Source organism: Adiantum capillus-veneris, chromosome 30 (genome assembly GCF_014529385.1).
Source record: "Adiantum capillus-veneris isolate H3 chromosome 30, ASM1452938v2, whole genome shotgun sequence".
Lineage (NCBI taxonomy): Eukaryota > Viridiplantae > Streptophyta > Polypodiopsida > Polypodiales > Pteridaceae > Adiantum > Adiantum capillus-veneris.
The window spans coordinates 33,156,417-33,179,968 of NC_140960.1; the positions used below are offsets into that span (position 1 = coordinate 33,156,417).

Consider the following 23,552-nt stretch of genomic DNA (forward strand, 5'->3'; position numbering starts at 1 on the left):
AGAGAGAGAGAGTTTTTTTTTTTTTTCTGGGGGGGGGGGGGGGGGGGGGGGGGGGGGGGGTTGTGTGTGGTGGTGGTGGTGGTGGTTGTGGTTGTGGTTTGTTGTACCTTTTGACCTAGATATTTAAGCATGCATGCAGGTGAGGTGTGGGTAGTGAAAACAAGGCTTTCTAAAACAAGCCTTAGTGATGAAGAGAGTTAGGCATACATATGAATGTATTATTATTTCTAGGCCACCTTTGCATGTGCATGTGAACTTGTAAAGCATTGAACACAAAAAAAAATTATCTTTCAATTATAAGTGGATCTTTTCATTTAAGAACGTCAGTGACTTTATTGTTTCAGAGTGCCAACGTGACTTTCACCTTGTTTTTTAAATAGACCTACAAACTCCATCGAATGTAATGAGATTTTAAGGTTAGATCAAAAAATTAGGTTGAAGGCTAAAAGTTTTCTCATAATAAAACCTTGAATGAATCAATGTTGTTGTCACTCTTCCAAAAATGGGAGTGTCTAAATATTAGAAGGGAGTGCTAGCCTAAATCCCAACACACTTATACTTAGTTCAAATCGCTAAGCTTTAAACTTGTTGGCATCTTAGCAAGTTGCCACCGAAAAGAGCACCAGAGCAATGCTCTACCAATGGAGGCAGTGATGAAGTAGACAAAATGGGGGGAGAGCTGCCAGTGGGGTAAGATGGAGCCACATCCCTAGTAGCCACAAGGAATTGGTGGAAGGTAGTACCATTGAGGAGGAGATCATTCTTTGATTCAATGCGTGCACTCATGTCAAAGGTGGCAGGCTTGCTCTCAAACCAAGGTGTCACCTCCTTTGCTTTGCTCGCTACAAAAACGTTGCTCTCCGACCTAATGCGGGCATTTGCTCTACCCCCTATAGCATAGTAACCCCAATTTGTATATAAGTTGTTCACCACATGGCACACTCCCCACCTGCATCATCACACAAGAAAGGGTTATTACTCTAGGGATTAGGGTGGATAAACAAGAGTAGCATTCATAATTATTATGTTAATCTCTTTGTATGATTATTTTTCAATAGTTACAAATGAAATTGATTGATAATGTGATGGTTTTGTGTGTATGTGTGGATGCATGTGCATTGATCTTTAGATAATCCTTTCCCCCTCCCTTCCCCCTCTTGGATAGAAAATAGAAGAGTAAAAGATAATATCTTCCCTTTGTTCCTTTTGAGTTCAAGTGTTTCCTAGAAGTGTATGTTTGGGTAAGCCATCTAAATGAAGCCATGACATCATGGGTCCTTCTGAGAGGAAACTGAGCTATTGGTGCTTCATTAATATGATTGGAGATCACTATTTAAGGACACAAGCAAAGGCCATTAAAGTGAAGTTTTAAGGTTTCCTTGAGGGACTAGGTTGAGTTCAATATTGTGTGTGTGTGTGTGTGTGTGTGTGTGTGTGTGTGTGTGTGTGCGTGCGTGAGAGAGAGAGAGAGAGGTACCTGCAATGGGGCATACGTTGCATTGAGTCACGGAACCAATTGCGGTAGACAGTGACACGAAGGGAGCGATCTTCAGAGTCGGCATCAGAGGCACCAAGCAACATGTTGAAGTTGTAGTTTTGAAGCTTACTGTTGGAGATGGTGACATCAGTGGAACCTTGCAAAACAGATGCCAAGCCAAGCTCTCCATTGAAGGAGGTGATGTGATCCACCCACACCTTGGTGGAGCCTGAGAAGATGTGCAAGGTGTCGGAGCCCCTTATGTTACTTATTTGTATGTTGTGTATGATAACATTTTGAACCCCTCCCAATACTAGATTCCTTCCATTTATTGTCACATTCACCCCCCTTCCATCTATTGTAGTATGGCTCTGCACCCACAACATGTCTTGTAGCACTATCACCATGCTCCTTGCAAACGTTATCCACACCCCTGCACCAAATATATGTGTATATGTCCGCAAGGACATGCACACGCACACATATCCTTAGTAATCGAAGCCATGGAAGAGGCACTGATATTATTCTTTGAAGACATGAAAGTAACATAAGCTACAATAAGGTCATTACCTACAGCTTTTAGAGATTTTGTGGTGTTATAATATAGGTATGATTCTAGTAATTTGGAAGTGGCTTTGCTCATGAAGTATCTATGTGCTCTTAAGGGCTCTTATTGATGAATACAGTTTGCATTTAAATTTATACCTTTGATTTTGTGCTGAATTATTCAAAAAATTGCTATTGGATGTATATGGAAGTCTATGAGACTTTGGTAGAGTTTCATCTCTTGTGATAAGGAATCCTTGAACCTTTTCAAGGTGCTCACTGTTGAGTAAGTTTTAGCCTCATCTGACTTCTTGGGTAGAACATCACACCCTTATTAGCTAGTGAAGGCATGCCCAAGGTTAATGTGGAGTATATCTTGTCTTTTGTGTCATGTGCAAATATTATTTAGATAGGGTATTTATGCATTTGGAGTATCTAGTTTGATTTTTTTTACATGGTGATTGAGGTGGATGCCTAAGCTTGTTCATTTCGACATCGTCGGGGTGCATTAAGGTGGTTGTTTGGATTATTTCTTGCAATTCTCTAAATTGTAATGAGTATGGTGAAAAAGAGTATAAGATCATGCTTTGCTCAATGTGTATGGATCTTAATGCTTTGCTCGGAGTGTTCATGGAGAAACTTGATTGCCTGCATTGGTGCCCCTTGCCATATTGGTGGCATAACGAAGTGTCCCCGGAGATGGATTTAGGGCGTTGTCTCCATCACTAGTGACAAGGTAAGAAAGGCCATGCAAGCCTCCCACTACTCCCTTTGCAAAGCCAATGGCGCATGACACCAAACCATAATCTCTTCCACATGCAGAAAACTGACACTTTGATCCATCCACTTTCGACGTTGGACAACCATTTCTATTTAACTCTGTCTCGCCATGAGCTAGAAAAAACCAACAAGAAGAAATGTTAGTGAGGAGAATTTGTAACCAAAACTAGAGACTCATAAATACTACGGCTAAAAAGCTTCATTGCAATCTCATTCATGGCAAGAATAGCCATGCTATATAGTGGCACAATCACCTCCCAAAAATTGGATGATTCTTTACTTTTAGGTAGATACATACAATTATAACATTAACATTAACATTAACAAGGTAATAAAATTGTTACAAAGTTTTGCAAAGTTAAATCAACCATCTATTTTATGTGCTTATTGACTTAATGAGTAGTTTCAACTGAGCTCCCTCTCTTATTCAGCCCATACTAGCCTTTAAATGCAAACATTTTTAAAGAACACAAAATGCCATCTCTTCCTTTATCTGTAGTAAAAGATAATATATACGTGTGTGTGTGTGTGTGTGTGTGTGTGTGTGTGTGTGTATATATATATATATAGAGAGAGAGAGAGAGAGAGAGAGAGAGAGAGAGAGAGCTATGTGCCTCAATGCTCGCAAGTATTTTGAGTGCATACATAGTGCAAGGAAACTCTAGAGCGGAAAAAAAGAGAGAACAATACAAATGGAAATGACACACGTCTCCAAAGAGTTGGTCCAACGGTAAGGCTTTGGTCTCTCAACCTATGAGTTGTGGGTTCAACACTCCCGTTGGGTCCCCTCTATAGGGATACCTTGTGCTCACCTGGTGTTCACATTGCTAGGGCTCTTACCCTTCAACACTCCAATGCATCCTCCTCCTCAGGTGACCCGAGCTTGTTGCTACAAGTTCTCTCCGTTGTTCCCAATACATGCCTACGCGTGGCTCTTGCCCGATGGTACGCGGCCCTTGTCCGACCATGTTTCATGACTAATATTTGGAAGGGATAAGCACCTCCCTGTGGCCCCTCTGTTGTGCTGTTAAAAAAAATGACACACACATTGCATGCACCCATGACCATCTCTTTATATAGACATGCTAAGTCTAAGTCTTTCAACTTCCCACTTTTATGAGTTTAACTTCCTAGACAAGCCCCTATGCATTTGACATATTTTGAAATGATTTTTAGTTTTCCAAAATTGTGGAGACCTAATGGATGTGACAAACAAGGTGCTCACTGTAAAAATGGATATGAAATATGTTGTATCTAGCTAGCATTTTTTTTTGCAAGTGAATGAGTTCCATAAGTTGTGCTTCAAAAGTATCATGTAGACGAAAACATAAGTGACTTACTGTCGCCTTGGGTTGCCACCTCATTATTTAAAGCTTGGTGAGGGAGAGAGTTGTTCTTCTCAAGGTCTTCAATGTTGAAGGGTTTGGAGGTAGTAATCTCAAGCTCATTTTGTGTTGCCTTCAGATGTCTGTCTAGCTCCAAAGCCAAATAGGATGGATCGATCTGCGTCATGCACACTAGTTAGAATGAAATAATTGTCTACTATTTACTCACAATGGCATTGCTCTTTGTTAATAGCTAAATATGGAGAACTACTGTCAAAAAGTTTTGAAGTTGTAATTCAGGCATGGTTCGTGGCTTCTTCAGTATTTTTTTTTGACGTATTTGAGAAAAGTTTCATGAGCTAATTTGCAACCAATTTGGCTGAGACAACATTTATTGATTGAGGTAGAGCAATCTGCGGTTTGTGTTTTCCTCAGATCGAGTTCTACTTGATGGGCTAATTTGCTCCAAGTTTGATTGAGACAACATTGGAGTCTCCGGATGCACAAGACATTCCATATGGCCCTGTCCCATCCAGCTTCGCCGACTCGGCACGTTGGAATACCTGCGGATTCCCCAATAAACCACGAGGCGGACACCATCACCATCCTTGACCCCTTGGGAGATTCCATGAAACAGAGCAACTTCCATCTGCATCCCCTCATGAAGATCTCTCCTTCCTTTGTGTTTGGTCATCCAAAAGGGGGCTGATCAAGATGTAATGCAGACATAGACCTCTTTACGACGCACTAGAAAAATCTGTAATCGGATGTCTCCAGTGAGAAAAACCCTCTTACTTAGATTTTCAATAGTTCAATTAGAATTATTTTTCTGTCAAATTAAGTTGATTTAGCAACATGAAGTCTTCTCTTGATGGAGATAGAGAGCTTGTCTACGCTTCCAACACAAAAAATCTCTCCATCCTTTGTGTCTTGCCTCCCATTGGGAGCTCGTCAAGATCTACTCCAACTCTGTCGCATAGAGTTACCCTTGATGTGTGTCTCTTCAACCAAGAAACGTAGGTCTAGGGTCTAACTATTCCATCTATTGCAAGTAGTCCGCTACTTAAGTTGTGGCTTGTTCAATGTTTGATGAAGTTACTTAGCAAGATGATTTACTCCATTTCACAAAGATAGAGCGCTTTGTGGTTACGTTTCCTCATGAAGACCTCTCCTCTCTTAGCATGTTTCCATGCATTGGGGACTGACCAGCTAAATAGCTCCAAGCTTGATTAAGACATCATTGGAGTTCCCTGTTAATGAAGGTAGGGCAACTTCAATCTTCGTTTCCGGCATGAAGGTCTCAACTTGCTTTGTGTCTTCTCACGCAAAAGGGCACCGATCAAGGCCCACTCCAAATTTAATGCATAGTGTCCTCATAGATCTACGTTTTTAACCCCAAAAAGGAAGCACAAGTCTAAAGTTCCATTCTGGAGTCCCAAGTTGTATCTTGTTCAACTTTGAGAGAGATTTAACAAGCTGATCTACTCTTCATGCAACTAAGACATTGTCAATTGTTGGACAATTGTTTGTCGATATAGCACATATGAAGCGAAGATACATTCCTCATTTTGCATCACATCTAGATCGTCACATTGAATACAATGGTCTTGAGATACTGGAGCGGTTCTAGCAAGGTTGGAGAAGAGACATGTTGCCTTTTTTTTTTTTCTTAGTTGCGGGAAGAGATCACGACGAAGATTTTGGTGAGGAGTACGGCCCGCCTTGGCCTACTCTGGCGGAGCTTGAAGAGATGGAGCGTCGACGACTAATTGACGATGCAACAAAGATGATGCTAAATTTTGCGAAGGACCCAAAATTTGCAGAATTTATGAGCCAGACCGCCTTCAACGAGGTGCATTCACAGTGGCGGAAAACCACAGAACCACCCCTCAAACCGGCACTCAAGAAACCTACTACGCCGAGGATGTTTACAGAGCAGGAATTGGAAGAGGTGGTTGATACATGGATTTCTCAACTTTTTGACGTGCAAAACAAAACCGAAAAGCACGACAAAGAGCGGAAGAAAGGCACTGACTTCCCGGGTTATTTGGGTCGTCAGTCACCTTTTGCCTCGGCAAGAAAGCAGAAGAAGCATGTTCGATTTGAAGGAGTACCCAGTTCTTCTTCTTCTTCTTCAGACAATTCTTCTAGCTCTTCTGACTCAAGCGAAGAAGACAAAAAAGGGAAAAAGTGAAGCAAAAAGCATAGCTTCGAAAGGGCAAGAAAAAGGCAAAAAAGTCTAGGTTTCGCCGTATTTCTGACAGTTCTACAGAGGAGTCGTCTTCAGATAGTTCGGACTCCGATGATTACAGATTTTATGCAAAGAAGAAGAATTTCTATAAGACCAACCAGTATGACTTTCTGGAGGATAAAAGCAAGAAAGTCAGAGAATTCAAAGAGGGTGGACAGGCAATTAGATTTGACACTTTTTCTAGATATCGAGATGCTTCGAAGGCTTTGGCCTTTATACAGCAGTTTGACATAGCTTTCTCTGGAGGGCGTTACTCAGAGCACTCCAAGATTCGGAGGGCTACCTCTTACTTCAAGGGAAATGCTCAACTTGGTGGTCCACGCTTCTATTGAACAAGACAGCACCAGTTAAATGGTTGAAATTCAAAAGGCTTTTTATTTTCTTCTTGGTTGACTCGGGAGTACGAACGCGACGTACGAATTGCTTGGAACCATCTTCGGATGACCAAGAAAGATACTTGGGACGCTTATCGCGAGAGATTCTGGAGCTCTTTTCTACCAGCCTCTTCATTTAAGAACTCGTTCAAAGAACAAATTGAGCGGTTTACCTTGGGTCTTCCTACAGAAATCCGAGATCACTGCTTAGAGCAAAAGTCAGATTCCATTCAAGAACTGATGAGTCATGCGAAACGGGGATTTGCCATTCATTCAGGCAATTTCACCTACCTCTCATATGAAATCATGACGCAAAGAACAGAAATATGCCCATCTCAAATATGCCTCTCCAGAATAGACTTGTCATCCGTGGGTCACGGTCACTGACAATCGACTATGGCATACCATGGTACTAAAAGACATTGCACATAAAGAGACATGCCATCTGATCTAGTTTTATCTTCTTCCTAACAGGAATAAAATGAGCTTGCTTGCTGAATCTGCAAATAATGGTCCACATTCCATCATTCCCTGTCTGTGTTCTTGGAAGATCAAAGATAAATCGATAGCTATGCTTTCCCATGGCTTATTTGGAATCGGCAATGGCTGTAACAACCCTGGTGCCTTTTGCCTGTCAAACTTGACCTTTTGGCAAATCACGCATGCTCGCACAAAGGCATCCACATCTCTCCTCAAGGTAGGCCAATAAAAGAATGTCTCAACCGCTTTCACTATAGCATCTATAACATGATGCCCCGCATACGGTGGGACATGACTCTCTACCATGACCTTATGTCGCAATGGCCTAGTGACACAGAGTCGGCCATGCATCATCATAAAACCATCTCTGAGGAGGTAGTGCTCATGACGTTGTCCTTCCTGTAACTGTTCCAAGATCCTTGCAAAATCTTCGTCATTCGCATAATGTTCCTTCATGTCATCAAGCTCACGATGATAAGGAATTGACACAGCTGAAATTTGTGGCTTTCTTGGTAACGCATCAGCCATAAACATTCTTTGCCTTCCATATGCACAATTTGGAAGTGAAACATGGAAAGAATGTTTGCTCATCGCATATGCTTTTCCGATAGCTTTGACTATGTCAGAAAGTATCGCAAGGTCTGATGATCCGTTTGGACAACAAAATCAGCACCTAGTAGGTAATGTTTCCAACTTAAGAGCACATGAATAACAGCCAGTAACTCTTTTTTATAGACCTGCATGATCATCTCTGGCCCTTGCAAGATTCTATTCTCATAGGCTACTACCCTGCCATATGGCATTAGCACTGCACCAATGCTACTGTCACAAGCATCACACTGGACCACAAATGACTTCCTGAGATCTGGCAAAACAATGACTGGATCTGAAGTCATCTTTTCCTTTAAGAGGTTAAAAGCTGAAATCTCTTTTTGGGTCCATCTGAAAGTGACCTCTTTCTTTTGCAAAGCATGTAAAGGTGAAGCAATCTCTGCAAAGTTGCGAATGAATCTTTTGTAGTAAGAAGATAGCCCTAAGAAGCTACGGACATCGTGCACAGTCCTTAAAGCTGGCCATGTCTTGATTGCTTCCACCTTCGCAGGATCCATTCGGACACCATCCTTTGACACAATGTGTCCGAGAAAGTGGATCTCTTCCAAGAAGAACTCGCTTTTCTTGCCATTGATGAGAAATCTGTTCCTGCGCAACTCTTCGAACACAATGGTCAAGTGATGCCTATGCTCCTCTTCATTCTTCAAGTAGACTATCATGTCATCAAAGAATGTGGCAACAAAGTTCTGATATGGACGGAAGATCCTATCCATCATCCTATTGAACGTAACAAGAGCATTCGTAAGCCCAAATGGCATCACTAAGAACTCGTAGAGACCAAATGTCGTTCTAAACACAGTCTTGTGCACATCCTCACGTCTAATTCGAATTTGATGATACCCACTTTTAAGGTCGATCCTACTGAAAATCGTTGCACCCTCTAGGCGGTCAAGAATATCATCAATCCTTGGAATAGGAAACATATTCTTATTCAGCGCACGGTAGTCAATACACATGCGCCACGAGCCATCCTTTTTCTGTACTAAGAGCACTGGAGAGCAATAGGGTGACGAGCTAGGCTGAATTAGTCCTTTCTCTTAAGAGCTCCTCCACTTGGCTCATAATCTCTTTCCACTACGTCTCACTAACCCTATATGGTGGCCTATTTGGTGGGCTACAACCTGGCACCAAATCAATCGCATGATCCTCGGGCCTCTCCAGCGGTAGTTGAGACGATAAAGAATCAGAAAAACAACCATTAAACTTTTGCAAAAATGCTAACTTGTCTTTATCTAACACAGATAAATTTGACTGACAACTATCTGAAACATCACATGCAAAAACCAAGTACGCAGAAAGATGATTCTTTATTACAGAAGTGATAGCAGAAGTAGATACAATAGGGACTGCCTCTCCTTTTAGCTTTACATCCAAGATGTGAGTTTTGCCCCTATGCTGTACAGTGATCTTTTTGTTGTAGGTATCCAAGACTCCATGCACTCGGAACACCCACGGGATCCCTAATAAGGCATCACATCCTTCCAGTGGCATGATGTAGAACTCTTCTGTGTCCACATACGACTGAATATGCAGACGCAGCTTTCCAATGATGGGAGTGATGCATTCTGAGTGGCCACGACATGCCAATCCTGCCTCTGTGGTGTACCCCATCTCTTCAGCTTTGATGCCCAGCTTTGTAGCTAATTCTGGCTTGATAAAGTTTGCTTTGGCACCTCGATCAAAGAAGATGAGTGCCATTTGGTCTCTAACTTTACTCCAAGCTTTGCATAACTCACTGGCATCTGTACTAGGCTTGTCGCCCAACATGCCTGGCACTAAACCTGTCGAGGGCATAGGCTTCTTTTCTTTCCTGTCCTCTTTATCATCTAAGTTAGCTGGCATTTTCTTTTGTGGACAATTGGTTGCAAAATGACATGTCTGCTCGCATATAAAGCACTTGTTTTCAACCATCAAGACCTTCTTTTCCTCGGGCGTCGTACGCATAAAAAGCTTCCTTTTCTGCTTCTTTGCCTGCGCTCCAGAAGTCTCAGGTGAACCCTTGCCTTTATTGAACTTCGCTGGCCCCTGGGACGCTTCAGGAGCCGCTTTCGTAAAGGTTTGCTTTGCTGAATTTTTCTTCTGTTGCCCTCCTTTCTCGTTGCTCGGAAACCCACTGTCTTCTCCTTTCAACAAGGCAAGACCAGTGTTAGCAACTTCCATAAGCTGAGTGAGGGTAGCCACTCTGTTCTTGGTACCGTAATCGCAAAGCCCTTTAGGCAGTCCACAACAGTACTTCTCTATCTGCTCTGTCAATGGGACAAATCTGTAGGAGGTCACTGAGAGTAACACTTTACAAAACCTCCTGTTGTACTCCAACAAGCTCTTGCATGTAGCCGAAGTAAGTTGGTGCCAATCTGTCATGACGTCGGCTTCAAATTCATATGACAGCCAAGTAGATGCAAACATTTGCTCCCCAAGTGGCGGGTGTCTGTCCTTGCATTAACAATGTCGTCCACCATGTAAGCGCATTGTCCTTTAAGAAAGTGGCAGCTTTTCTTACTTTAGAGGCCTCTGTAAAATTCCCTCTTGCATAAGCTATATCAAACTGCTGGAGGAAAGTGAGAGCCTTTGCTTTATCCTCGAAGCCAATAAAAGTGCTGAACTTTACAGCTGCACAACCTTCTTTGTAAGATTTTGGCTTTTCCGGTGCCCCCAAGTTGTCATAAGGAATGGTCTACAACATGGGCACTGTAGTAGGCATGGTCGGCACATCTTGGCCATTAACATTTTGCCTCAGAGGTGCGGTATCCGGCTGCTGTCCAGAAAAACCAGCCATGCCAAACTGACCCTGTGGCACCCCAAACTGGCCCTGGTTGCACTGAAAACCCTGCTGCATGCCGATACTACCATACATGGGGTTTGGCATGATGCCATGCATACCCCCAAACATTGTTCCTGGCATGTACGACTGACTTCCAGGCGCATAACCAACCATACTTTGGAACACTGGTCCACCCCCGAAATACCCAGGATATACCGTGGGTGGTGGAAAAACTAGGTGCATTGCCTGGTAACCAGTTCCCTGTCCATTCAAGACAGCATGCGGGCTCTGAAAGGTGGCAGGCTGAACTGGCATAACCTGTGGAATAGGCGTTCTAGCCACCTGTTCATGCACGGGAGGAACTTGTTTTGGAGCCCCTGACTCCGCAACATGCGAGTGTTCCCTATCCTGCTGAGTCGCATGGGGGACCTGGGCTTGAGCCTCAACGGGCTTTGTACGTTGAGGGCATTCCCTTGCCTGCTGTGACTTTGATGGTGCTTGCAGATAATCCATAAACCTGGGATTCTGCACCAACTGAGTGAAGACATTCACAACAGCAACTAACTGTGTCCTGAACGCATCCTCTTCAAAGTGCCCAGTCATGAACCCTTGAACCTGTTCTCGCTGTGTGTCACGTGACACATCCAACCCTATGTGTCCGTGGACAAGCTACAGTACGATCAGGGTTCAGTCAATCTAGAATAGGAAGTGATTTGGCACTTTTGTGAGTCTGTTCACAAAACGTGCATGTCCAGACACTTAGATTAGATGCATATCCTCTGGTTGCACACAGCATGATCATCAGATTTCCATCAGAACCCATCAGGAGCATTTTTACAGTGCATAGACCTATTTTTCCTACTTTTTGACATTTTTCACTTATTATTTTTAAGTGACTTTTGTTGGAAAGTAGCTAGGGCAAGTTTGCTAAGTTTGTATAAATAGAAACATAGCGTTGGCACTTTCTGGCAGAAGAGGCAGCAGGAGCACCTTGCTCAATAGGCAACTTCTTCAGCAAAACCCAAGAGGCCTAGCGTTTTTGCTCCACAGCAACAACCTAGCGTTTTGGACCAGATCAGCCAGCGTTTTTGCACTTGCAGATTCCGACGACAGTAGAACATCAGATCAGCCTAGCGTTTTGCATTTTGCAGGACAGCCGTTAGCAGCAAAGCAGAATTCAGCCCTAGCGTTTTTGCATCTGTAGGACAACTTAGCGTTTTTACAGATCATCGCGACGGAACATCAAGGAACATCAGCGTTTCCAGTTTTCAGCCTTTAGACACCGCAGATCGTGTCCCGAACCTCGCAAATCTCACCTTCCCGCAGCAGATCCTCGCCGCACGGTTAGATCCTGCAAAGTTCGCAGTTTCAGCCCGGAAAACGCAGATTTCAGCAACTGCGTTTTCAGCGTGTCGTCGTCGCATCGTCGCCATCGACATCGTCATCAACATAGAGTCAGAATTCAGCAGATAAAGATTTGCAGATTTCAGCCCTTAGCATTTTCAGATTTCAGCCCGTCTCGTCGTCGTCCTCATCGTCGTCGACATCGTCGGCAAGTCCAAGCATTGTAGAGATTTGTGCAATCATAAGTAGACCGCTCTCGCCATAGAGAGTGGGGCCTTCGGAGGAGGGTTTTACAACATCTCTGGTGTCGTATTTTCTTCTCTCTCTATCTCTCAGTCTCATACACTTTCTCGCACAGTGTCCATTCACTTTGTTTGTGTCCATTGCACTCTCTCACTAAAGGAACGGAAGGCTCTCCCTTCCGTAAGTAAAAGGAACCTTGAGCACAATTCGGAGCACTCATCTTGAGCGAAGTTCAACATTCATTCCACTGCACCTTACACTGTGCATTCACAAGAACAAAAGGCGTAGACAGTGGCGGGCGTGAACTCTCGCCAACTTCATGCTGTAAAGGAATAGCCTGTCTACCCTGGGAAGAGGAACCCTCTTCTCTAGCATCGTTTGTCCTGTCAGCCATAGTGTAATTCCAAGTTCCAGTGCTTTGTGTCTTCGGCGCAAACCAACCAAGGTTCACTTCTTAAGGAAAAAGTGATCTTGTCCCGGCAACAGAACCATGAAACCGGCCCGTAGGGCGGTAGACGTTAGCTTTTACCCGATCTTTAACACTTGGACTTTACTACACAAAGCAATGACTTAAAAAGGAACTTGTGACTGAGACTGGAATTACACTTCAAAACAAAAGCACGGCCAAGAAGCTAGAATGCTCCCAGGTAGACAACGACACCTGTAGGCCCCAAAGGTTGGCGCCCCTTTCGATATTTCTTTATTCTTTAACAGAAGGAATAAAACCTGTGATTTCCTACAAGCTGTCCCGCACAATCCGGGCTGGAATCCATCAATTCTGGCCCGATTTCGGTAACATAATTGTACTAGGACGCTTCACAGTCAGTATCCCCGACGCATACGGACACTTTGCAAAACCTGGCGAGAATCTGCAATAAAATGAATTCTCTGTTTTCTGCCCCAAAAATGTACCAGATCACCTCTACAACGGTCCCCTCGCGTCCCCGAACCTCCTGGGGTATTAGGGACCGTTAGGGCCGAAACCCTAAACTTGCAAAAATATACAGCAGGCTGTAATTCCCTGTTTCGGGCTCCGTTTCGCGTGCCGGTCGCGTCCATAGCAAATCCTCGACCTCCCGCACGTGTAGGGCTACTTGCTCTTTCAATCAAATGAGATTTCTCACGTGAAACCTCTCCAAATTCACCTGTATCTGCGGGGGATTAGCCACTAGCTAATCCAATACATGTGCAAGAGGCTCTTGCCTCGGCAATCGCGCATGAACCCACACAACTATACATTGGTCAAATGAGAAGCCCACTTGAGGGGCATAACATAACTGCTCGTACGGGAGGGAGAGGGAGAGAGAGAGAGAGAGAGAGAGAGAGAGAGAGAGAGAGAGAGAGCAGTGCCTAGCGTGCAGGGCATCACTCCTAGCACCGCATTGTAAATAAGAGGAAAAGGAAGCACTCCATAGCTCTTAACCTGCGATAGAGAACTCCAAAATGAGCCTCTCAGCTATAAATTCAGTCCTACCTTCTCTTGCATGAGGAAAGTGCACAGAAATGTGCCACTTGGCACAATTACACGCATTTTCCCATTTCGGGGTTGCCGCCTAAAAATCTCCCGACCGATTGCCCACCTGACTTCACGGCAGAGTAATAAAATGTTCCCCTTGTCATTCTAGAGCTAATGACGCGAACACTTTTTCTGGTCCAAAATAGCAATTTCCTAAATTTTAGGAAATGCTACCATGGCACTCACACGGGTCGTTTGACCATCAATCACCACTGGAACCACATCGAAAAATGCAATGTCGGCTAGCTATCAAGTGATTTACATTCGTAGCCCCACCGTGGCTAACCTTAATCCATTTGTCCAGCTTTAGTGCTCATTGACCGCCCGGCCTAGACTCTCACTGTCCGCCTCACACCATGCAACTCGGGCATTGGCATTTCCAAAGGGGTGCTTTAAAACAAGTCAAATAAAATTCCCCCAAGAAGAAATCAAGTTAGTTGTCACAGACTAGTGACAGCAGGATTGGTTCCAGATTGCATGGGTACTGACCCTAGCACGATTGATGAGAGTACAGAACTTTGCCGAGATTGGGGCAAAGTGAAAGACCAAGAAGCCCTGATTTTCTTTGGTGGAGGAGCCAAGGCCAACTTCATTTCACCTGAATTGGCGGCGCGGCTCGAGATCACACCCGATCGGATGGGACCACTAGCAGAGACAGTTCTAGCGGCACCAGGCAAGGACGTAGCCATTACACCTGTCATTGGCAAACTTCGATTGCATTGTCAGAGGTATTTGGAACATGAGGACTTCTACATAATGCCCTTGAAAGGTTGTGATGACCTCTTGGGAATTCCCTAGTATCATAAGAACAACGTCGTGGTCGACTATCGCGCAAGAAAAGCGACTTTGACTACAGAGAAGGGCAGAACCATTGTACTCGATGTAAAACTTAAGGGCGAGTGTGTGCCTATTGTATCGGCCTCGGCCGTTTCAAAATTAATGAAATCCAGACTGTTTGTTTACTCGATCTTTTTGAAAGAGTTGAATGATGAGAATAGGATAAATATGTCTGAACTTGATAAAGAACGCCAAGATTTTCTCCACACTCATGCCGATTGCTTTTCAGAGGGCCTGCCAGGCGAGTTACCACCCGCTCGTCTTGAGGATCATACCATTGATCTGATACCTGGAAGCACACCACTGAGACGGCCACCTTATCGTGTGAGCCGAGCCCAGAATGAAGAAATTATGAACCAAGTGAAAGACCTCTTGGAAAAGGGTCTTGTCTAGCCTAGTACTTCACCGTATTGCTCTCCAGTGTTATTGGTTTTGAAGAAAGACGGATCTTGGAGAATGTGCATCGATCATAGAGCTCTCAACAAAATCACCATCAAGAACAGATTTCCGATTCCTAGAATCGATGATATTCTGAACCGACTACAGGGATTCTCGTGCTTTAGCAGGATTGATTTGAAAAGCGGATATCATCATATCCGAATCGCGCCAGGAGATGTCTACAAGACAGCTTTTCGGACGACTTTTGGGTTATTTGAGTTTTTGGTGATGCCTTTTGGCCTAACCAATGCTCCTATGACATTTAACTGGATGATGGATAGAATTTTTCGAGAGTACAGACTATTTGTTGGCACTTTCTTTGACGACATCATTGTTTTCTCCAAGGATGAGGCAGAACACAGAGATCACCTGCTACAGGTCTTTCAGGCATTACGAGATCACAAGTTGGTGATTCATGCAAACAGAAGTGAATTTTTCCTACCAGAGATAACACTTTTTGGGACACATTGTGTCAACAGCAGAAGTGCAGATGGACCCGGCCAAGATAGAGACTATTCATGATTGGCCCGATTTGAAGAATGTCCATGAAGTTAGAAGCTTCTTGGGCTTGTGTTCGTACCACAGGCGGTTCATTAGAAAGTTTGCAGAGGTTGCTTCCCCTTTGCACTTGTTGAGGCAGAAAGGAGTCCCTTTCTCGTGGGGAGCCACATAGGTGACTACCTTTCAGAAATTAAAAGAAAAGTTGACTACAGGACCAGTTTTGACTCTGCCGGCCTTGCAGAAGCCATTTGAAGTATATTGTGATGTTTGTGGTCGTAGTCTGGGTGCGGTCTTACTGCAAGAAGGCCATGTCATTGCCTACGAAAGCCAATTGCTTTCAAGGCCGGAATTGACAACACAGATTTATGAGAAAGAGCTTTTGGCAGTTATCCATGCTCTTACTCAGTGGCAACATTACCTACTCGAAGCGGATTTTACTGTCTTTACAGACCCTCAGAGTTTACGCTACTTCTTGTCACAGAAGCAATTATCGGAAAAGCAGATGCGGTGGGCGAACATCTGGTCACAGTTTCACTTCTAGATTGTCCATGTGCAGGGACAGAAGAATGTGGTGGCAGATGCTTTGTCTCGGAAGTCATTGATTCTCGCTATTTCCAGGATTCATCATAGGAGCTTCGAGGATATGGTCCATCAATATGCTACACATACAGATTTTGCAGACATTTTCACATGGATACGGAATGGGGAGACAGTACTGGGATATTCCATTCGGGATCGCTACTTGATAAAGAAAACCATGTTGTGCGTTACACACACGTTGAGGAAAAAGGTTATGACCGAATGCCACTGTCCACCTTTTTCGCGTTTCATCATAGGAGCTTCGAGGATATGGTCGATCAATATGCCACAAATACAGATTTTGCAGACATTTTCACACGGATACGGGATGGGGAGATAGTAGCGGGATATTCCATTCGGGATGGCTACTTGATAAACAAAACCGTGTTGTGCGTTACACACCCGTTCCGGGAAAAGGTTATGACCGAATGCCATTGTCCACCTTTTACGGGTCACCGCGGCATTGCTATCATCTTGAAAGAGATAGAGAGATACTTCTTTTGGCCGAGACTCAAAAAAGATGTGGACGAGTTTGTGCGTAGTTGCTTGGTATGCAAAAAGGTCAAGTTTGACAGGCATAAAGCACAGGGATTGTTACAGCCTTTGCCCATACCCACCCGCCCCTAGGAAAGTATTGCAATGGCTTTCATTTTTTATCTCCCTAGAACACAGAGTGGTCACGATGGTATGTGGACTGTTGTTGACAGATTTAGCAAGCAAGCTCATTTCATTCCAGTGAAGAAAATAGTCAAGCCAAATCACTTAGCAAGATTGTTTGTGGCCCAGATCTTCAGATTACATGGCATGCCCAAGACGATTGTCTCCGACAGGGACCCCATATTCACAAGTTTGTTTTGGAAGGCAATTTGGGATGACATTGGCACGCGGTTGCAGTTCTCATCATCGTTCCACCCGCAGACTGAAGGAATCCGAGATTGCCAATTCAGTGATTCTAGATTTATTGTCTCCGACAGGGACCCCAGATTCACAAGTTTGTTTTGGAAGGCAATTTGGGATGACATTGGCACGCGGTTGCAGTTCTCATCATCGTTCCACCCGCAGACTGACGGAATCCGAGATTGCCAATTCAGTGATTCTAGATTTATTGAAGTCTTACATCTCGGATCGGAAGACTCAATGGGAAAAGTATTTACCTTTGGTGGAATTTGCCTACAATAACACGATACACTCTTCGACGGGGAAGGCGCCATTTGAGATTATTGAAGGTGCTACGAAGGTTCCACCCTTCCTAAGCACGAAAGATAAGATTTTTGAAGCCGATGAGTATACGCGAGACTTGGACACGGCTTTTGCCAAGGTCCGCGAGGCTTTGCAGAAATCTCAAGGAAGACAAAAAAAGGCAGCAGATCGCCATCGTCGCGATTTGAAATTGAAGGAGAACGATTGGGTGCTCTTACATTTTGAGAAGGCACGCCTGAGAAAGAAAAAAGGAAAGGAGAGGCTTTTTCCAAAGCTTAGTATGCGATACTACGGACCTTTCCAAATCTCCGAAAAGATAAATGATGTCTCCTTCCGACTGAAGCTATCCGATACTTGGAGGATTCACAATGCTTTTCATGTGAGTCTCCTGAAGCCTTTTAAAGGCGATGTGCCCGATGATGGGGAGCCTGATGAGCAACCCAAAGTGGAAGAAAACGAGGAGATCCTTGTTCAAGAACAGATATTGGCACATAAAGAACGAAAGAATAAGGGTAAAGCGAAGAGGCAGTTCTTGATTAAATTCAAGAACTATCCTGCATTGGATGCGAAGTGAATGGAGGAGGAGAACCTAGCACATACTCCTCAGATTGTCAATCTTTACCTTGAAGCTTTTGGTTTAGCATAGTCTATTCCAAATGGAACCCCGAATTCAGCTTGGCCGGATATCTGGTGCAGCGGGTATGCACAAGAGGAGAGTTACTCCACTCCTTTGTCAACAGAAGCCTCGATTTTTGATACTAGAGGCACTGATTGTCTCTTTGAGCTTCAGGGATACTGAGAGCTGACAATATTCTGCTATAATGACTTTACAAAATGGAATTCCCGTAATATGAAACTGATTTGTTCGTTACTTGTTTAAGTGCATGAACTGATAGACGAAATGACTGCAGCATTTTGGTCTGAATGATCTCGATAGACATGGTTGCAATAGGGATTAGTCAATCGCGCATCTCTGAGGTCATGAGTGAATCTAGATCCGATTGCTAATTGCATTGCCGAAAAATCATGGTCTGAGATCCGAATAAATGTTGAATGTGATTTGCCATGTGATGTCCTATGATGTCTTGTCATGTGATGTCCTGTGATGTCAAGTGATGTCCTGTGATGTCATCTAATGTGACTGTCGATTGGTACATGTGCTAGATGTGTGTTCCTTGTGCGTCGGTACTAACAGTCAGCGTCTGCTAAGACAGTTTTTTGCACGCGTAATCGAGGGCGATTACAATGCTTTCAAGAGGGGAGTATGTCACAAATTGGTGACGTAGCTGTTGTCTGCCCAATACACACACACTGCTCGCATGGACAATCCCGCAAATTCCGACCGAACGATGACGTGGCACAGCCATACGGTCAGCTCCGCGTTTTGCGGCGGGAAAAGCAAAATGCTGACGTCGCAGTAGCGTACGGCAAAAAGCATAAGCGTGGGCTGTTTTTGGCTACGCAAATTGTTTGTTTTATTCTACGTAGCAGTTGAGAGAGAGAGAAAGAGAAGTTGTCACTGTTTCCAGCAAATATGAAGTGAGTGCTCTCCTCTTGGTACAATCACCTATGGTTGCATATTGGAGACATGTGGCATTGTGCAAAGCATTGTTTCTATGGTTGCATGTTTAAGGCATATGGCCTTATACAAAGCATTGATGTTGGCAAACAAAGTCTAAATGAGATAGTCGAGGGCTAGGAGGATCTATGCTCTTTCAAAGTGCCTATAGAATTCTATCTAGAAGGCTATCCCTCAAGCAAGAGCCTCTCTCCAAACACAATTTTCCTATAATTGCAATTTGGAGGCATGCAAGATGAGAATGTATGCAAGCAAACTCACAATGCAGTCGATAACAAGAGCCATTGTTTTGGGGGGGGGGGGGGATCGTGTTTGCTAATGCTTGTCAACAAGCCTATCGCTGTGCACTTTTGAACACACACAAAATTGTTACTAAGTGCCCTGTCAACATATATGTAAGTTATGAAACACGTTCAAAAGCGCCCGCAAATCCTGTTACAGCAACTGTTGGAGATGTGGTACCCTGTAATGATTGATTGCAACACACCCCATGCATGATTAGTATACACCCAATAGGTACAGCACCAAGAACAGCTGTAGCATGTTCTCAGTAAGTGCGGCACAGAAATTTTACAAAATTTTAGGACACAGCCAGCAAAGGATAAAAAGGAAGCTCTAGAATCTGTTGAAGACAAAGAATACATGCAATAGAGCTGGGACAAGGAAGTTTTGGTTGATTTTGGAGGATAAAAAACAATAAGTTCACTCCACTTGTGGCCACCTATGGCTGCATTTCAAAGGCATGTCTAATCACGCACAATATTGACAAGGCATTGTTAGTCTGGGAATGTCACATATCAGCACCATGCTGATAATACTCTGGTCAACATGCAGACCAGTTGTAGTGTACTGATCAAAGCACACAACACGTTCTCGACAAACATCCTGTCGGGATGCGACCTATTGTTGCAATGCAAAACCATAGGATATGCCCATTTGAGGGAGACTGGGTTTAATGACTATGTAGCAAGGGGTTCCCTCGACATGTAGTAGTCCATTGACCAGCTCAATTCCTTTCAACCTTCATTCATGCAGAGTAAAAGAGGAGAGGAAAGTTCGGGAGGTTGATGACACAAAGAGATCAACTTCTAGCAAACAGCTATCGATTCTTTTTTGGGTAAACTGATGTAAATAAACCTTGTGAAAGCAAGCATTATGCGATAGGCTTGTAGCAGGTAAGCAAAGTCAAAAATCTATAATCAATTATCCCTACCGATGTCTCCAACACATAGTTTGCATTGGAATTCCCAAACCCTAGAAAAGAAATCTTCATGAAGATCATCAAAAAGTACCAGAAACACTTTATCTCATAGTGGAAAATACATGAATGTACCTCATCCTCATGGATGGCGCCATTCCAGCACACACATTCCGCATTTGTACGGATGGCAGATTCAACTATTTGCTTTGTAACTATCTTGAGACAAGGCTTGTGACTCCGCGTCAGCAATGAGGTGCAACGAGCTCTTCAACTACTGCAGGCAGAGCCAAGAGGTGCCAAGGGAGGGGAGGGTTTGCACATGCAAGCGCGGCGGAGGTTTTTGAGGACGATCTGCTAGTTCAAGTTGGGTTCTTCTGCATGGGCTGCATGGGAGAAAGCAAGCAGCAGCAAGAGAGGAAGCAGCCAGGAACTCGTGAGAGAGAGAGGTCGCCCCTCCATCACGATCGCCATCTCACATAACCTTTGGTGAGTCTGCAAGCGTTCCTCGTTAAGAATGGCACGTAACAGCATGCCTCTCCTCGTGCCGCACCCCTTCACCTCCCCACGCTAACGTTTAGTCCATTCAACATTCCCCCGGAATCGATCCTGGGTCTTCCTTCGACCGAGCACCACCCCAAATTGCATTTCTCAACCATTATAACCTCTATTTCTGCACGCACAAAATTGCAAGCTCTACCATCACTAAGTGGATACCTCCCTCCCCCCCCCCCCTCTTTTCTGGCCAGGCCAAAGGGCAAAGGCCATAGAGATGCTCTCTCTTTTTTGGCTCGCAAAAAATAGGATTTATTTTTTTTTAGAACAAAAAAATTGAGTGTTGTAGTAAGCATTCATTAGAAAGTGATGAGTGGATGTGGTGGGCAGTTGACGTGGCTAGCAAGGGAGATTGGGGGGAGATTATGCAGAATTGACGATCATGTGCAATGTTGCACATGGAGAAGAGAAACAAGACATCCCAAGGACGAACATGATGAGATGTGAAGAAGCAGCTTAGAAGGCGGGCGCAATAAGAGAAAAGCCCTCGTTTCCTTCCTCCCACCCCCACCTCCTCTGTGTGTGTGTGTGTGTGTGTGTGTGTGTGTGTGTGTGAGCGCGCGCGCGGCAATGAGACAAAGTAGCTAGGAGATTGGTTGTTACGATGGTGACTTGGAGGTAAAACTGTAGGGCAGGACAAGGCTGAAAGGGGGGGGGGGGGGGGGGGGGGGGGGGGGATTGAAAGGCCTGAAAGGTAGTGCAAAGGCATGCTAATCAAGTAAAATTTTGTGGCGAGGTCAAAGCAGCATTTGTCTACCAGGACGTTACAAGCTCCATTGTAGAAGATAGTTGAACAAGAAGAATCCCACCATGCACCCTACAGAGCCTCATTACTACATATAGCCAAAGCTAACATCAACCAGATACACCTTAGTTTCCAAGGATCCCTTCTTTGCCCTTTGCTTGGTCTACACAATCAGATAGTAGCATTTTGTAAAGGGATCCCTTTTGTCGGCTATTCACGAGAGCACTTCACTCACTTTTTGTGCCTTTTCAGGACCTCTCCGTGCTTCCCAGCAGTTGTCACCCATTTTTGCAACTTGGAGAGCACTTGTCTATGCTTCCGACACAAAAAATCTCTCCTTCCTTTGTGTCTTGCCTCCCATTGGGAGCTAGTCAAGATCTACTCCAACTCTGTCGCATAGAGTTACCCTTGATGTGTGTCTCTTCAACCAAGAAACATAGGTCTAGGGTCTAACTATTCCATCTATTGCAAGTAGTCCGCTACTTAAGTTTGGTGTAACAAACTTGGACACTCCAAGTCAAGAATCAACCGCGACGGCACCAAATAACCACTTCAAAACAATTCACAGATCACAATAGATTTGCACTGGCCCGGCGGAGTTCCGTGCCTAGAGATATTGGCCCCAAAGACTGGCGCCCCTTTCGGTATTTCTTTTTATATTAATCAATCATCAAAGTACAAGAGAGCGGTAGGGTTTCACTCTCAAACTCTGCGTCCAGATGCTCTGAGAAGTGAGGCCCTCACCACTAATTTAAAGGTTACAAGGGATGCCCAAAAGCAGAGCCCCAAAAGCTTTTAAAATCAAAAGCATCAGTTCTCTCTCTCTCTTAGAGACTCTTTTCTTTTTTTTTATAAAAAAAAGCAAAAGCAAAATTCGCGTCGCTCATTATTTTCCACAAAAAAATAATAATAATAATAATAATAATAAAAATCCGCCTCCGCGATTTCCGAAAATTAGGGTTTTTGGCAAAAATTAGGGTTTGCACGAATTTTAGGGTTTCTGGCAGAAATTAGGGTTTCTGCTGTCCGCCACGTCATCACTTTGTGACATACCCCCCTCTTGAAAGCATTGTAATCGACCGCGATTACGCCTGCAACACCGACAAAAGCCATAAACCGTCTTAGCAGACACTGACTGTTAGTACCTACGTACTAGGAACGCACATCTAGCACATGTACAAAATCGACGGTCACATCACACGACATCACAGGACATCACCAGACATCACAGGACATCACATGACATTCAACATTCATTCGGATCTTAGACCATGATTTATCGGCAATGTAGCTAGCAATCACATCTAGGTCCAATCGGGACCTCATCGATGTCCGATTGACTAACCCCTATTGCAACCATGTCTATTCGAGATCAATCAGACCAAAATGCTGCAGTCATTTCGGCTATCAGTTCCTGCACTCACAAGAAGTCAAGAACAAATCAGTATCATAATCAGGAATTCCATTTCATAAAGTCATCCAGCAGAATACTGTCAGCTCTCAGTATCCCTGAAGCTCAAAGAGACATCAGTGACTTTAGTATCAAAATCGAGGCATCTGTTGACAAAGGAGTGGAGTGACTCCCCTCTTGTGCATCCCACTGCACCAGATCTCCGGCCAAGCTGAATTCTGGGTTCCGTTTGGAGTAGACTATGCTAAACCAAAACATCGAGGTAAAGTTTCACAATCCGAGGAGTATCTGCTAGGTCCTCCTCCTCCATCCACTTCGCATCAAATGCAGGAAAGTTCTTGAACTAAACCAAGAACCGCCTTCGGACTTTACCTTTCTTCGTATCGTTATGTGCCAAAATCTGTTCAGGAACAAGGATCTCCTCGTTTTCTTCCACTTCGGGTTGCTCATCAGGCTCCCCATCATCAGGCACATCACCCTTAACAGGGTTCAAGAGACTCACATGCAATGCATTGTGAATCCTCCAAGTATCTGGCAGTTTCAATCGGAAGGAGACATCATTTATCTTGTCAGTAATCTGGAAAGGTCCGTAGTATCACATACTAAGCTTTGGAAAAAGCCTCTCCTTTCCCTTTTTCTTTCTTAGGCGTGCCTTCTCAAAAGTAAGAGCACCCAATCATCCTCCTTCAGTTTCCAGTCGCGACGATGGCGATCCGCTGCCTTTTTCTGTCGTTCTTGAGACTCCTGCAAAGTCTCGCGAACCTTGGCAAAAGCCGTATCCAAATCTCGCGAATATTCAT

At 44.2% G+C, this 23,552-nt stretch overlaps 1 protein-coding gene across 2 annotated transcripts in view; it reads right to left on the minus strand.

The window, feature by feature from the left end:
- Positions 1-446: 446 nt before the first annotated feature.
- LOC147417769 (putative pectate lyase 4) overlaps positions 447-23,552 on the minus strand; it is a 40,769-nt gene continuing 17,663 nt past the window's right edge. Inside the window, exons 2-5 of one of the 2 annotated variants that reach the window (XM_086506886.1) lie at positions 4,144-4,306; positions 2,672-2,917; positions 1,478-1,910; positions 447-949 (exon numbers count right to left, since the gene is read on the minus strand). In XM_086506886.1, the coding sequence (XP_086363012.1) occupies positions 580-949; positions 1,478-1,910; positions 2,672-2,917; positions 4,144-4,306 (1,212 nt within the window). In that variant the 3' untranslated portion in view covers positions 447-579. Of the gene's footprint in view, positions 950-1,477; positions 1,911-2,671; positions 2,918-4,143; positions 4,316-23,552 lie in introns of those variants that run through there. The other variant, XM_086506887.1, reaches the window with a different exon arrangement.